Source organism: Trichoderma virens (assembly GCF_000170995.1).
Source record: "Trichoderma virens Gv29-8 chromosome Unknown TRIVIscaffold_58, whole genome shotgun sequence".
NCBI classification, from domain to species: Eukaryota; Fungi; Ascomycota; class Sordariomycetes; order Hypocreales; family Hypocreaceae; genus Trichoderma; species Trichoderma virens.
This window is the reverse complement of record NW_014013691.1, coordinates 43758-57623: the sequence shown is the minus strand read 5'-3', so window position 1 is coordinate 57623 and position 13866 is coordinate 43758. Positions and strand designations below refer to the sequence as shown.

Here is a 13866-nt window from a genome sequence, read left to right as displayed (position 1 = left end):
TTTAATAGTCTATAGTTAACAGCTATTATTTTTATATATATATATATAAAATCTTCTACTGTATATAATTTTTTATATAGTAGGAAGTATATTTACTTTATAAGTTTATCTACTACTATAAGGATATTATTATAGGTAACCTTTATAAAAGGTTCCTATAATAGTAGTAAGTCTATAATATAGTTAAAAGTAATAACTTCCTAGGGTAACTCTAAAACCAGTAAAGGTTGCAGTATTCTATATAGCTTATATTACTTATATTTTACTTATTAATATTTATTATATATTAATATAATATTAGCTGCTATTTTCTTTATTCCTTAAAATAAATAAACGGTGCGTATTTATTAGTTTATAGTTATAATTCCTTAATATTTAAATTAAAGGTACTTATAAATATATTTTATAACTTTCTTTCGTAAGTCTAGTAGTACCTAGTACTTTATTTCAACTATTAGTTATCCTTTTTTAAATGTAACCCATAAGGGGAACTTATCTTTTGCCTATTTTTTAACGTATTCTTTAATTTTTTTAAGTATTTTATTATATTCTTTAACCTAATATATTATATATAATTCCCTTTATTTTAGATTTCTTTATTTATTTTTTTAAAGGATTTTTATTTAGTAATCTAGGACTTTTTAGAAGTGGTTAGGTCTATGGTTTAAGGTATTAGCGCAGCTGTTTTCTATTCCTTTACAGTATATTAATTTATAATTATAGTTAAATAAAAACTTAAAGTATTTTAATTAGCGTTTAAATAATTTCTGGGTAGTAGTAAAAAACGTAATATTTTTATAGTTTATGTAGATTTTAATTTTATGCTTATTTCCTCGGCAGTAGTAATTCCATTCGTTTATATAATCTTTAATTCCTAAAAATTCTTTATTGTAGATTAGATAATATATCTTAGTGTTATTTAACTTTTAGAAGTAGAAAGCAATAGGGTATAGCTTTTTATTATCACTAAGTTAGCTTATTACTCCTCCAATTATATATTCTAAGGCGTCCGTTTTTATTATAATAGGTTTATTAAGGTTGTATATTACTAATACCAGTACTAAAGTTATAGTATCTTTAAATACTTAAAATACTTATTCTATTTCTTTAGTTTATTTAAACTCCTTTTCTTTTTTTATTATATTAGTTAATAGGGTGGTAATTAAAAAGAAGTTTTTAATAAATTGTCGGTAATAATTAGTTAATCTAAAGAAACTCTATATTTTTTTAATTAAGTTAAGTAATAGTTAATCTTAAATTATAATTATTTTCTTTAGGTTTATTTATATTTCTTTTGGAATTATAATATATCCTAAGAACTTAACTTCTTATATATAGAACTTATACTTTTCTAGGTTAATAAGTAGGTTATTCTTCTATAGTATTTATAAGATTTAATAAATATACTGCTTATATTCTTCTATAGTTTTAGAGTAAATAAAGATATTATTTATATAGGTAATAGTGAATTTTTTTAAATAGGGTTTAAAAACGTAATTAATTTACTTTTAGAAGAATACTAGAGTATTAGTAAGCCTTTATAGTATTACTTAAAACTTATAGGATTCTCTGGGTATATTAAAAGCTATTTTTTACTTATATCTTTTTTTTATTTTAGTAAGATTATAGGCTCCAGTAAAGTCTAATAAAGTAAACTATTTACTGCTTTATAGTTTATCTTTTATTTCTGTAATTAAAGGTAGTAGTATTTTATTTTTAACAGTAATACTATTTAGTTATTTATAGTTAATAATTAATTATAGTTTACCGTTTTTTTTTAAAATAAATAGAATAGGATATTTTGTAGGTAATTTAGAAATTTAAATATATTTTTTTTTTTTCTATTTTTTAATCTATTCTTTAAGTATTTTAAGTTTAAGTTAATTAAGGTTATATAAGGGAAAGTGTTTTAATATAGTCCTTTCTTTTAGCTTAATTTTATAATCCTATTTAATATATAGGGGTAATTTTATTTTCCTTTTTTTATCCTTTAGTGTTTTTTAAAATAAGTCTTTATATTTTTAGTATTATTTTAAAATATTTTTCAGTAGGTTAATAACTTTTTTTAAAATATCTTTAATTATTTTAAGGTATTTGTTGATTATTATAAGTTCTTATTGTACTTAGGTAATTCATTTATGGGATTTTACCTCTGTATTCTTTGTTTATTTATTTTAATGTTAGGGTAGTGTATTCTTAGGCTTAGGGAATTAAGGTTTCTGGCTTCCTTTATCTTCCTTTTAAGTTAGAGTTTTTTTATTATTATGCCAACGAATTTAACCTATACTTTATTATATATTAGGTTTATATTTACTTAACTATAGTATTCTTAAGATAATATTATACTTTAGGGTATTTACTATATTATATATAATTAAGGTTTTACAGTTTGCGATTTTAAAATATAAATAATTAGTCTACCTTTTAATCTATTTATTATTATAATTAAAAGGTTATCCTTTAGCGTAGTATAATTTATATTTCTTCTTTTTATATTTTTATAATAATTATAGGTAAATTACAGTTTTTATAAAGATATAGTTACTGTTTGCTTTAATATTTACTATTACTATAAGTATTTCTCCGTTTAGTAATACCTTAATAATAATTTTTTTTATTTTAGCGTTTTATTCTTCTTTATTACTGTTATAGTTATATTTTTTATTAAAGGTCATAAGGTATCGTTAAGTCTTTTAGTGCCCTTCTATAAAAAACAATTCTTATTTTTTAAATGCCAGTTTTTAATTTTACTATATATATATCGTTTATATTCTTTATTTTTATATTTCTTTTAATTTAAGTCTTTAAGGCTATAGTGGAGTCTTATCTATTGTATATAAATTCTACAGTTTATTATATTATATTCTTTATTAAGGGTTCTTTAGAGTTTATAAAGTATTATTAATTATTCTTTAGTAGCTCTTTTATAAGTTTAAAAGTCGAATCCTTATTAAATTAGATTTATAGTAAGTTTTTCCATCAAATTTCTTTATTCCCTGTTATAGTCTTTATACTATTTATTTATTTTTTCTATATAGTACTTAATATAATTTTTTTTAAAATATCCTCCATATTAATAAGTAAAGCAGTCAGTTATTCTATAATTTAGCTTATACCAGCGAAATATCTTTCCTAGCTTATAATATTTATAGTTTTATTTAAGGTATAACTTAATAGGTCTGCTATTTATATATTCTTTTAGTAAGGTAAGATATAGTTTAAGAATAGTAATCCTTAAGTTTTAATTTTTATAAGTAGCTTTTTATCTTTAATGCTAATTAAATTAGTATATCTTAGTAATTAAGTAGTTATAAATCCTTTAGGAATAGCTATTATATTTTACTTTTTATTTAAAATGTTATATATATTAATTATCTATATAGTTAATCTAATATACCTTTTTATAATACTAATGGTTAAGGTTAACCTAAGGGTGATCTCTTTAGATATATCGGTAGGCTCTATATATTTTAAAGATTTCGTTAGTATTATAGGCATATATAATTCTTTATTTATTATTATATAAGGCCTATACTCTAAATTGTTTAAAGAATCCTCCTTTAAAGGCTTCTCCTTTTATATACGCCTTTAGTTGGTTTTAAAGTTTACTAATTCTTTTGATTTCCAGTAGGTTATATCTAAGGTTAGTAATATTTACAGTGTATTAAAGGGCTAGGGGTATCCTATAGTTCTATAAGTCTCCTCTATAGTCGTCCTCTTAAATATTACTTTCCTTAGGTATTTCTATATTTAGGATAATATTTTTTAATTTAAGGTTGGAGTCCTCGTAGGTAGGACTATCTGCTTATTGTAGGAGTGCTATTACTTAGCTTCCTTTTTCTATAAAATAGACTTTTTTCTTAGGTTTAGGGATTTTATCTTTTCCCTTATCCTTTTTTAAAGCTCTGCAGTTTTTAGCTATATAACCTACTTTATTACAGTTATAGCACTTAAAATCTTTTTTCTTTTATATAGCGTTAAAGTCTATTTTTCTTAGTTTACCACTATTATCCCTAATGACTTCCTTATAGTATTTCTTACCTTAGTTAGCTTAGTATTTATTCTATTATATTTACTAGGCGGTACTAGTCTTAAGTTTATATAACAGGTTGTTAGCTTAAACATAAACGTTTATAAAGGAGATTAAAGTATAAGTTATTTAGTTAATGTTATAAACCTTTTCTTTAACTTTTTATTTAAGTTTATCGTAGAATTGTTTAATAAAAGCTAATTTATTTTAATTAAATTAAGTAGTAATATTATGGAATTTTATAGTATAGTTTAAGTATTTCCTTTTTTAATATATAGTAATTAAAGTATTTTCTACTATTTAGTTTTTATTAATATCTTTAAATACTTTCTTTAGTTTAAAAATATATTTACTATAATTATTAAAGATTTCCTAAGTTTATTCTTTAGCTCCCTCAGCTGGGCTTTTTAAATAGTTATTTAAAATAAGTTTAAACTATTTTAAAGCAGTCTTTTTAAGGTATAATAAAATAAAATAAACTTTCTTTTTATTTATATTAAAGGTGTTTTTATAATCCTTAAAATAAGCTTTAAGTTAGATTAGGTGTAAGCGGAGCTTTTTAATATTTTTTTTAAATATAGGAGGTGGCTGGCGTTTAATAAGAATTCTAATATTAACTGTCTTAGGTTTTTCCTTATTAAGTTTATTAATTAAAACCTTATTAAGCTAATATATATTTTAAATAAGTGTAAAGAGTTCTTTATTTCCGAACGCTAAAATATTAAATAGATCTTCTATAGTAATATTTCTTTTACTGTTAACCGTAAATATACTGGGATTAGTAGTCTTATTAATTAAGCTAGATCTAAGTATAGTAGTTTCTTTTACTTAAAAAATAATTAGTATTCTTTTAAATAAAAGTCGTTAATGTATAATGTCTTAATCCCTATTCTTAGTATAAGGTAAGGGTTCCTAAAGTAATAAGCCTAAGTTATAAGTTTATATTAGCAAAAAGGACAGAGAGTAGCTTTTAAGCAGTTATAATTATAAATATATAAAAGTAAAATAGAAGGCGTAATTTATATTTAGTTTTAATACTTTATTAATAACTGGCTATTTAAACTATCTAAATAAGAGTAATAAATGAAACTTATATATCTAGTCGTTCTTTTATTCTTACTTAAACTTGTATTATTGTATTTGTAAAAATGAGGCTATTCTTACGATCCTCGTGGTACGTACTGTCGTAAGACAGGAAGAGCTATACTTTTATTGGTTACGTTTACCTATAGTTTTCCCGCAGTATATACTTCTGTTAGTTCAGGTCGTAACAATAACTAAGACCTTTAATAAATATAATATACACCTAACCTCTCTTCTAATAGAAACCATAACCTGTCCAATAATGTGGTGCTTCTTGTGAGAGAAAGACGTTGGAGCCTGCGATACCACCAAGGTTTCCCATGCAAATGAGATGAGCCATGCCAACTGCTCTTTTGGATGACGGCGCGAGGTTGTTTGCTAGATGTTTACAAAAGTCCGTTAGGTATGACATGAAATAGCTCTCCCTTTTCTATAGCAGTTGAAAGATATATCTTACCGACAAAGCAAAGAGTAGGGACCAGCGACATGTATATTCCTGATGTCGCAAGAAATAGCATGCCATACGTTAGCCCTGGGAGCTGCGGATGGGGAATTGCTAACAAAGCGGAGAACCCAGCTATTCCGACTGACACTCCCAAAAGTATAAATGGAGTTCTCTGCTGGTAGTGATCCGAAATCATGGCATTTGCGATGGTGAATATCATGGCAACGACATAAATTGGAATAGTAAGCAGTTGCTATATCAGTAGTCAGCAGCTAAATCTATCAATGTGTCTGTATACCAGCAACTTACGGCATTTGCAGCTGTATATCCAAGCTCGAGAATTACCGTGGGGACTGTATAGGTGAAGCCGTAGGATGAGATGCTAGTAGCCCAGTACATGAACTTTGAGAATGTTAGGCTGGCGAAGGTGTGAATATAAAGATAAGTAATAGGACTCACCACCGCTGCCCATACTTTCCAGTCAGTGAGACCAGCTATGACTTGTCTCTTGTTCACCTTGTCATTGTTTGTGACCTTGCCTCGTCCAGAACCCGTATCCTGTTCCAGCCTCAGGATGATGAACTCCCGCTCTTTAGTAGTTAGGAAAGACGCCATGTTAGGACTATCAGGAAGCAGGAACCAGATGAAAAACGAAAGGAAAACGGTGAATATGCCTTCCAAGATGAAAATCCTGCATGTCGACTTTAGTAGTGTGGTAGTTAAGGCTGTTCTTCATTTAGCGTAGTAAACTGACCATCGCCAGCCTTGCAGTCCCGCGACTCCATCCATCATCTGGATAGCATAGGCTAGCAGACCTGAAAATGCTCCAGCAAGTGAGACTGCCGCGTAAAAGAATACCATTCGAGACTGGACTTCATAGCGGGTATACCAGACAGTAAGGAGATAGGTTGCTACCAAGATTTAGCGACGACGTATATGCGATGGTGGAGTTGTATGACTTACCTGCAGGGAAGAAGCCGGCCTAGATCAGGAATACATTAATAGATGTTACTGCAACTGGAGAGCATGGCAGTCAGAACTCACTTCTGCCACCCCAAGGAATATACGAATTGTTAAAAGTCCAGAAAAGTTCTGAACGATTCCTGTCAAAGTACTATTATGGTCATCGCACATTAGCTGCCATCAAAGAAAAAAAGGATTGGTAAAAGTATACATCACTAGTCCCCAAGAAAACATCATCAACGAGATCCAAATTGATGGCCTAGTAAGCTTGAGGATAATATTGCTCGGAACTTCCAACAACGAGTAGGGGATGAAAAACAACGTCACAGCTATGTTATACTGTATTCCTGAGAGATGGAGATCTTCTCCTAGCCCAGCAACTTTGGCATTGCCCACTTGTTTTTGTTAGCAAAGAGATGGAAAACGGAGATAGTATTATTAGGGTAGAGTCACAGTTTCCTCTGTCGATAAATGACACAAGATATAGAAAAGACAGCAGGGGAACAAGGCGCCAGTCAACTTTTCTCAGGATTTGTGTCTGCTCTTTAGGTGTGAATGGCGGTTGATAAGTCTCCACCTGTTCAATAGATGGACGCTCCTTCTCGAACAAGCCATTCTTTCCCAGTGTATCCCCTTCTGGCACAGAAGTTTTGGGTAGTTCTTTGCGTTTCGAAGCCATGATGCTCAGATGTATGGTATGTGGAATGAGGCCCTTGAAAACGTGGGTAGATAGATATCTAGCATAGGGTTAGAAATGTAGTTGAAAGTCAATTAAAGGAGAGTCCTGAGGAACGACTTTGTTTTATACCCAAATTAGTAGTATGCTTCTGACACTGCTTCCTTACTGTGGCAGCATGACTAGATTGACATCAATAACATAGTCAGTTTTCCAGTATATCCGTAAACCCCATGGGGAATCGTGCCATTCCCCAGATCTCAAGAGCGTCTATCTTCGTTCGGAGTATGCACCGCCATCAATAAGTGCAATTTAGAGTTGACTAGATAGTCCAAACCATAGCAATGATACAGGAGAGAAGATTGATAGAATTGAAGAAAGCACTAGATGTGGTTGGCTCGAAGCGGCATTGGCTCCGAGTTTGCAGAGTATTAAACAAAACAGTGTGATTTAAAAGTGGCGGACACGGTACCGAGCAATTTGCTGCCGGCTTCGGGAGTTGCGTCCGCCACCCGCCACCCGCCACCTTTCCAAGTGATTTGGATCCATGGAATATCTTTGACAAAGACGAAGAGTTTTCGGAAACGAATTAAGGCAAGCTTATGGCCTGAAACGAGATTGGAGCTTTGGTGCAAACGCGCCCAGTAGTTGCTAAACACCGCGGAGATGTTGTAACCAAAGATGAGAAGCCGAGTCCAGCAGCGGACAACGATGCGGCGCTACTTCTCGAACGCATATTTGAACATCAAAATACGACAAGTTTTTTCAATACGAACTCTGTGTTGTGTTACATCTCTAAACATTGAACCCGCGTTGCTTTGCATATACGTTTGATGTGAGTCGACATGTCGACTATTCGCTCCTCGTTCTGGCGCGGTGGCGTTTGCAATGCTCTCATTTTTCACAAATCCGATCTTCCCACAAACCGATCAGCATGGCAACCTCTGTTTGCAGCGGCCATGGGCTCTCCTGATCCGCACGGCAGGCAACTGAATGGCATGGGAGGCGGAGTTTCTTCTCTTTCTAAAGTATGCATTGTCTCACCATCTACGCGAGATGATGCCGATGTGGATTTTGAATTCGTTCAAGTTGTCATTGGTGATGGTTCACTTGATTTTGCCAGCAATTGCGGCAATATGACTGCTGCTATTGGGCCATTTGCTGTGGACGAAGGGCTTCTCAGGTTCTCAAGTGGCAAGTTGTTCTCTACGACGAACTACGCAAGCGTACGCATCTACAATACCAACACCAAAAAAATTATCATTGCCTCGTTTCCTGTACATGGAGATGCTCCAAAGTTCGCCCCCCACGGAACCTATCGAATGGACGGTGTTCCGGACACAGCTTCAAAAATCTCTCTGTCTTTCCAGTCGCCAGGTGGAACACTGACTGGGAAAGTGTTGCCCACGGGTCAAGGCGTGACATCCATGAATGTCATAGATAAGAACGGAAAGAAAATAACAGCCTCACTGATAGACGTGGCAAATCCGGGTGTATACGTTGACGGCAGCGGTCTTGGAATCAGACCGGATATTACGCCTGCTGAGTTGGATCATCAAAAGGATACGTTGGTTTTGTTGGAAGCTGTTCGACGGGAGGCTGCAGAACTAATGGGTATGGATCCAAACACAGCAAGTGTGCCAAAAGTTGCGGTATTGTTCCAGCCCACTGAAAAAGAGGTATCTGCGGGGGCCAATATTAAATGCTTAGTCCTGTCGATGGGACAAACTCACAAAGCAATCCCTCTCACTCTGGCTCTAAATCTGGGTGTTGCCTGCCGAATAGAAGAAACATTGGCTTTGGGGTTGGCGAAAAACATAAGTCGAGATGGGAGAGTGACGATACAGCATCCTAGTGGGATGATAGACGTTGGTGTTGATATATCAGGGGAAGACATCTTAAGTGCATCATTATACAGCACCGCAAGGTTATTGATGAGGGGCGAGGTGAATGTTAACTAGAAATATATATACATATTGAATGGCAAAGTAACATAGTTGTTTCTACAATAAACAATGATTTGTTTCACTAGCTCGATCAAAGACCAAGTTGATTATTAAGTTCACCTCTAGCTAGCCGTATCGTTATATGGCTTCTATTGACACATCTGATAAGCCGTGATGTCTAGTAGCTGCAGATAATAGTGCCAACATACCCATCGACGAAGATTTTGCATTAGAGAGAAGAAAATGCTGCAGATATGAGCTAGCAGGAGAGAAGAGAATATAATGCGTAGCCGTTAGAAGAGCACAAGCTCGTCAAATGGTCGAATAAGGTGAGTTGCGATAGACGGTCTGCCAGAAGCTGGGCTCCCGGGCGAACGAGAGGGGAGGCACGCAACAGGCTTAGGCAACGCACCTGTGCTGCTGTAAGTCTATGTGGGCCATAATTAGACGTTATTTGTTCTCGTTCAACCAAGTAGAATGGCCAGTCGTCATACCATCTAACGCCAGCTGCTTGTCACAGTGTGGTATGCACAGCTGGGAGAATTCAACGCGGCGTTGTTGCAAGACTCAGCGTTCATGTCACCTATCTGGATCTGCCCACTATTCAAGCGAGTACCTTTCAGCTGAGACAACTGGCAAGGTTGATTAAGCCTGACAAGCCTGAAACCAATGACTGAAGGGGCCGATCTAGGTCCGCTATGAGTCAACTGGTTTTGCCGAGGAACACTATAATCCGAGGCAGTTTCGTGAGGCTTTCGTTAAATCTAGTCGCTTGCTGATAGATTTCTCGCCTGTAACTACCAGGTATTCTGATTTGTACATGTCGTAGGATCACTAGGACTAAATAATCGCGTTCTAACAGGAATACGTCTTTTTGTAACGCTCTACGGGCGCTATCTGTTGTCTTGCTCCCTTGTTCAGACATGTGGGGTCGGGCCTAATCATGCTACATAAATAACTTCCCCTTTAGGAAATCTTCTCCAACTTAGTACGGAACTTGGGAAAATCTCTTCAAGCAAGGTAAATCTCCAAAGAAGTCCTGCATTTGGAAATAATACTGACCCAAGTGCCTAATTCGATAAAATTTACTTCCACTACTATAAAAATGTACCCTTTTTTTTTTTTTTTCAAAGCTGGTTCAGCTCAGATTGTGTATTATGAGGTCGCCATAATGTGGCACATCCTTATAGACCCACTGCTGTTCTGAAAAGTATATATCCTTGCTGCAGTCGCAAGGAGAGTTAATGTTTTCTCACGATATATGTTGCGGTATTCTATTAAATATAAAAACGATAATGAACGAGTTTGACTGTACTCTGTCCCCCAAGGCAGACGAGATTGTTTCGTCGCTTATCCGCAACGGCGGCTGCATCCTCCGGAAGTTTATCACAGACAGCCACATCCTCAGTGCAATCGAAAAGGACGTCCGTCCATATATTGAAGCAGACCAGCCCTGGAAAGGAGTTGATTTCTTTCCTCCACAAACTCGCCGTGTTCTGGGCTTGGTAGGCAAATCAACTGCCTTCACCCACGCCATCCCTGCCAACCATTTATACCGCAGTGTTTGCTCACGGCTCCTCTCTTCAACAAACCGGTCTTGGTATGGATATCAGCTAAACACTACAGTCTCGGAGCCTCAGTTAAGCAACACGGTCGTCTTCTCCATAGGTCCTGGCGCTAAGCGTCAGGAACTACACCGTGACGACTCGATTCATCATAACAGGCTGCCAGAGCTGCAGAGCTATCATGACTACCGCATTGGGAGAGATACCAGCGTAGGTCTCTTTGTGGCCGGTAAGAAGACAACTCAAGAAAACGGGGCCACGCGCTTTATTCCAGGGTCGCATCTTTGGGGCGAGGAGAGGTGTCCTGATGAAGCGCTCTCTTGCTACGCAGAGCTGGAACCGGGCGATGCGTTTATTATGCTCGCTTCGTGTTACCACGGTGGAAGTGCGAATACGACCACGGATGAAGAGAGGCTTGTGTACAGCTGTTTTATGACCAAGGGCTTCCTTCGACAGGTTTGTTCATCCCAGTTGCCAATTGTGTGCATTCAGCTAACTCCCTTTTTAAAGGAGGAAAACCAGTATCTTGCAAACCCCCCTGAGAAGATCAAAGAGTACTCGCAGGAGGTGCTAAGATTTATTGGATATTCAGTGAGCAAACCTTTTTTGGGTTGGGTTAATCTTGATGACCCCCTCAAGATTTTGTACGGGGATAATTTTAAGGGCGAGGAAATGCGGTGATGCGTATCTGTTATAGCCATCCTTCTCCCTAACTAGGTGACAGCCACCTCAAATAGAAGACAACTAAGTGTTTCACAATACTAAGGTCCAGTCAATCATCAAACAAGCCGTGCATATCATGAATGCACACGTCTGCATCACCTCTACTGGCTACATCCACGGAGTATCAAACTGCTAGCAGAGGTTTGCCCTCCCTTTCCCAAGCTTTAGCCTTCTCCCGCCAATTTTCCGGTCTGTCTATCCACAACTGCTTCATGAAGGAGACAACCACTTCGTAGTTCCTAAAGCCGGTTTTGTTGATAATATCACGATACCACTTCAATACCAAATTCTGCCTTTCCTCGCAGTAGTAACATTCAGTTCCGGCAATGAAGACTGGCCACGTTAAATGTTGAATCAACGCGTCATTAGATGCGCAACTTTGTAATCTCTCAAACAGTTGTTGCGTGGTATAGGATATCTCAGCATTCTCGGACGCGAAGTTGTAAACACACCGATATGCATATAGCTGTGCTGCAAGATGATAGACTTCAACAAGGTGAACAAAGGTCAGGCGAGTTGATTCATCGTAAAGAAGAGCTGATGTGGATGCGTTCATCAGGGTGAGACCACGGGCCTTCTCAAACTCCATCCGCAGAGCTGCTGGATGGGGGATACTCTGTGATGTCTTATTCGTCACATAGATTGTGAGTTTGTGAATAAGCCTCATGTACTCCGACAGCAGGGCTTCCGGGTCACCTTGCTTTGGCAGCACCACATCATCTGTGCCCATGTACACACATGTTGTTGTTGACGCTAGAACATCGTGAATCCCGAATTGGGCCCGAAGAAATCTGAACAGCTCGCTTGCCTCAGCGATAGAGTCCGAAAATCTGTTGACGAGAAGCCGTGCACCGAGCCGATGCGAACACCATGCTGCAGAAGTGACTCCAATGCACTCGTAGTTGGAGAGGATGAGCATCGAGGCGAGGATCCATTCCACCGTCTTTAGATCTAGAATATCTCGTGGCTTTTGATGATCAAAACACCCTGTGAGTCTGGATAATTCTTTCGTGATATGTGAAACGACGATATCGCAGGCCTTGGGAGCGAATGAAAGGAGCGATGGCTCGATAGCGGCCATGTGCTCAGCGGATACGGCCAGGATGGCAAGGAGGATGATGGGAGATGATTTTGCCCTGGGCACAACAAGTCGCCTGTAAGAGTTCGACGGCGAATCAACCCAAATCATGTTCCCAGCGATTTTTCTTGAGTAGTAAGAGACTAGGTGTTCAATTTGTCCGGCGTTTGGGGCTCCGGAGGCCATCTTGGCTATTGTTTCAGCAACTTTAGACCATGGTACTGACAATCCGTTCGCAAGTTCATTGGTCTGAGATGGATCCTTGGGATATTGCATCCCTTTGAAACGGCCTCGCACTGCTACGGCATTCGCCCATCGAAGATTTCGTCCGTATCCGGGGCATTCAATGTTTCGTTTCATACATTTGAGACAAAACGGCATTGTACGGTCACATCGAATTCGGCGTCGGGTACAGACTTTGCAATCCATTGTGCCGCGCTGCGCGGTTGACATGCTTGTAGATGTGCTGCTGCACATCGTTGAGTTACCCTCCGCGCAGGTGATTGGTGCACAATACAGTATGGTTGTGATACCGTTTTGTGAGTTTCTTTGGGGAGCCATCAGATGGGTGTATGCGGTGACGAGTGTGAAATAGAGTCATAGCGTGAACCAGCGATTGGCGGAGAATAGACCAATGTACAAAAGATGGGTCATAATCGGCGACCCATAGACGTACGGGGCCGTACAAAGTGTACGGGACCCTTAGTCAGCAAAAGCCCGCTATAACAACCGCTGTAATTTTCCTTCTAGCTGCCTATAGCTATCTTCTTTACAACCCCACTATCATGGATTCAACCTCTTTTCCTCCCGAGCAAATCTATCGATCTAGGGAAGACCTAGAGCTTAATTTAAATAATTACGCAGCAATTGGTGGTTATAAGTGGATTACTCGAAGGTCTCGCTATATTCAACACGCTGATCGATGGAAAATACTATATTCGTGTAACCAATTTCGTAAAGGTTGCCAATTTTCAATCAACGTTAGCAACCTTCCTGAAGGCTGGGTTATTCGGCATCGAACGGAAGCTCGATTTTACAGCCATAACCACCCAACTAAGCCCGGCCTACAGCCAAGCCAACCGCCGCAGCGCTCGCCAAGCCCCGTACAAAGCAAGTTACGGCAGCTACAAAAAGAAATAAAGGTACTAGAAGAGTTACAGCAGCTGCTAGAAGAGGAGGAGTTAGAAGGGGAGCTGGAAAGGCAGCTGGAAAGAGAGCTAGAAAGAGAACCGGAAAAGCCGGAAGAGCAGCTAAAAAAGCAGCTGCCCACCTGTAGCAAATGCCATTTAAAAGGCCATAGAAGAGGTGCAAAAAAGTGTACGTTACGAAATAGAAGCAGTAGCCCGATAGCTATAGG

General features: G+C 36.7%; 5 protein-coding genes across 5 annotated transcripts; 2 read left to right on the top strand and 3 right to left on the bottom strand.

Annotated features, from left to right (window-relative positions):
- Positions 1-749: 749 nt before the first annotated feature.
- Positions 750-926, bottom strand: TRIVIDRAFT_53358 (uncharacterized protein; the record flags this gene model as incomplete). The annotated part of the gene is made up of 1 exon (XM_014100606.1): positions 750-926. A coding segment is annotated over one exon (177 nt), but the record flags the coding sequence as incomplete, so codon positions are not given.
- A 4422-nt stretch (positions 927-5348) lies between these two features.
- TRIVIDRAFT_53333 (uncharacterized protein) lies at positions 5349-7200 on the bottom strand (the record flags this gene model as incomplete). The annotated part of the gene is made up of 9 exons (XM_014100605.1): positions 5349-5491; positions 5571-5811; positions 5868-5960; positions 6018-6249; positions 6313-6469; positions 6522-6540; positions 6603-6672; positions 6733-6916; positions 6975-7200. 9 exons carry the CDS (start codon positions 7198-7200, stop codon positions 5349-5351), a joined length of 1365 nt encoding a protein of 454 aa, XP_013956080.1.
- Positions 7201-8042: 842 nt separating this feature from the next.
- Positions 8043-9158, top strand: TRIVIDRAFT_59939 (uncharacterized protein; the record flags this gene model as incomplete). The annotated part of the gene is made up of 1 exon (XM_014100604.1): positions 8043-9158. One exon carries the CDS (start codon positions 8043-8045, stop codon positions 9156-9158), a length of 1116 nt encoding a protein of 371 aa, XP_013956079.1.
- A 1280-nt stretch (positions 9159-10438) lies between these two features.
- TRIVIDRAFT_53323 (uncharacterized protein) lies at positions 10439-11389 on the top strand (the record flags this gene model as incomplete). The annotated part of the gene is made up of 2 exons (XM_014100603.1): positions 10439-11164; positions 11219-11389. 2 exons carry the CDS (start codon positions 10439-10441, stop codon positions 11387-11389), a joined length of 897 nt encoding a protein of 298 aa, XP_013956078.1.
- Positions 11390-11630: 241 nt separating this feature from the next.
- TRIVIDRAFT_135459 (uncharacterized protein) lies at positions 11631-12935 on the bottom strand (the record flags this gene model as incomplete). The annotated part of the gene is made up of 1 exon (XM_014100602.1): positions 11631-12935. A coding segment is annotated over one exon (1305 nt), but the record flags the coding sequence as incomplete, so codon positions are not given.
- Between the last annotated feature and the right edge of the window lie 931 nt (positions 12936-13866).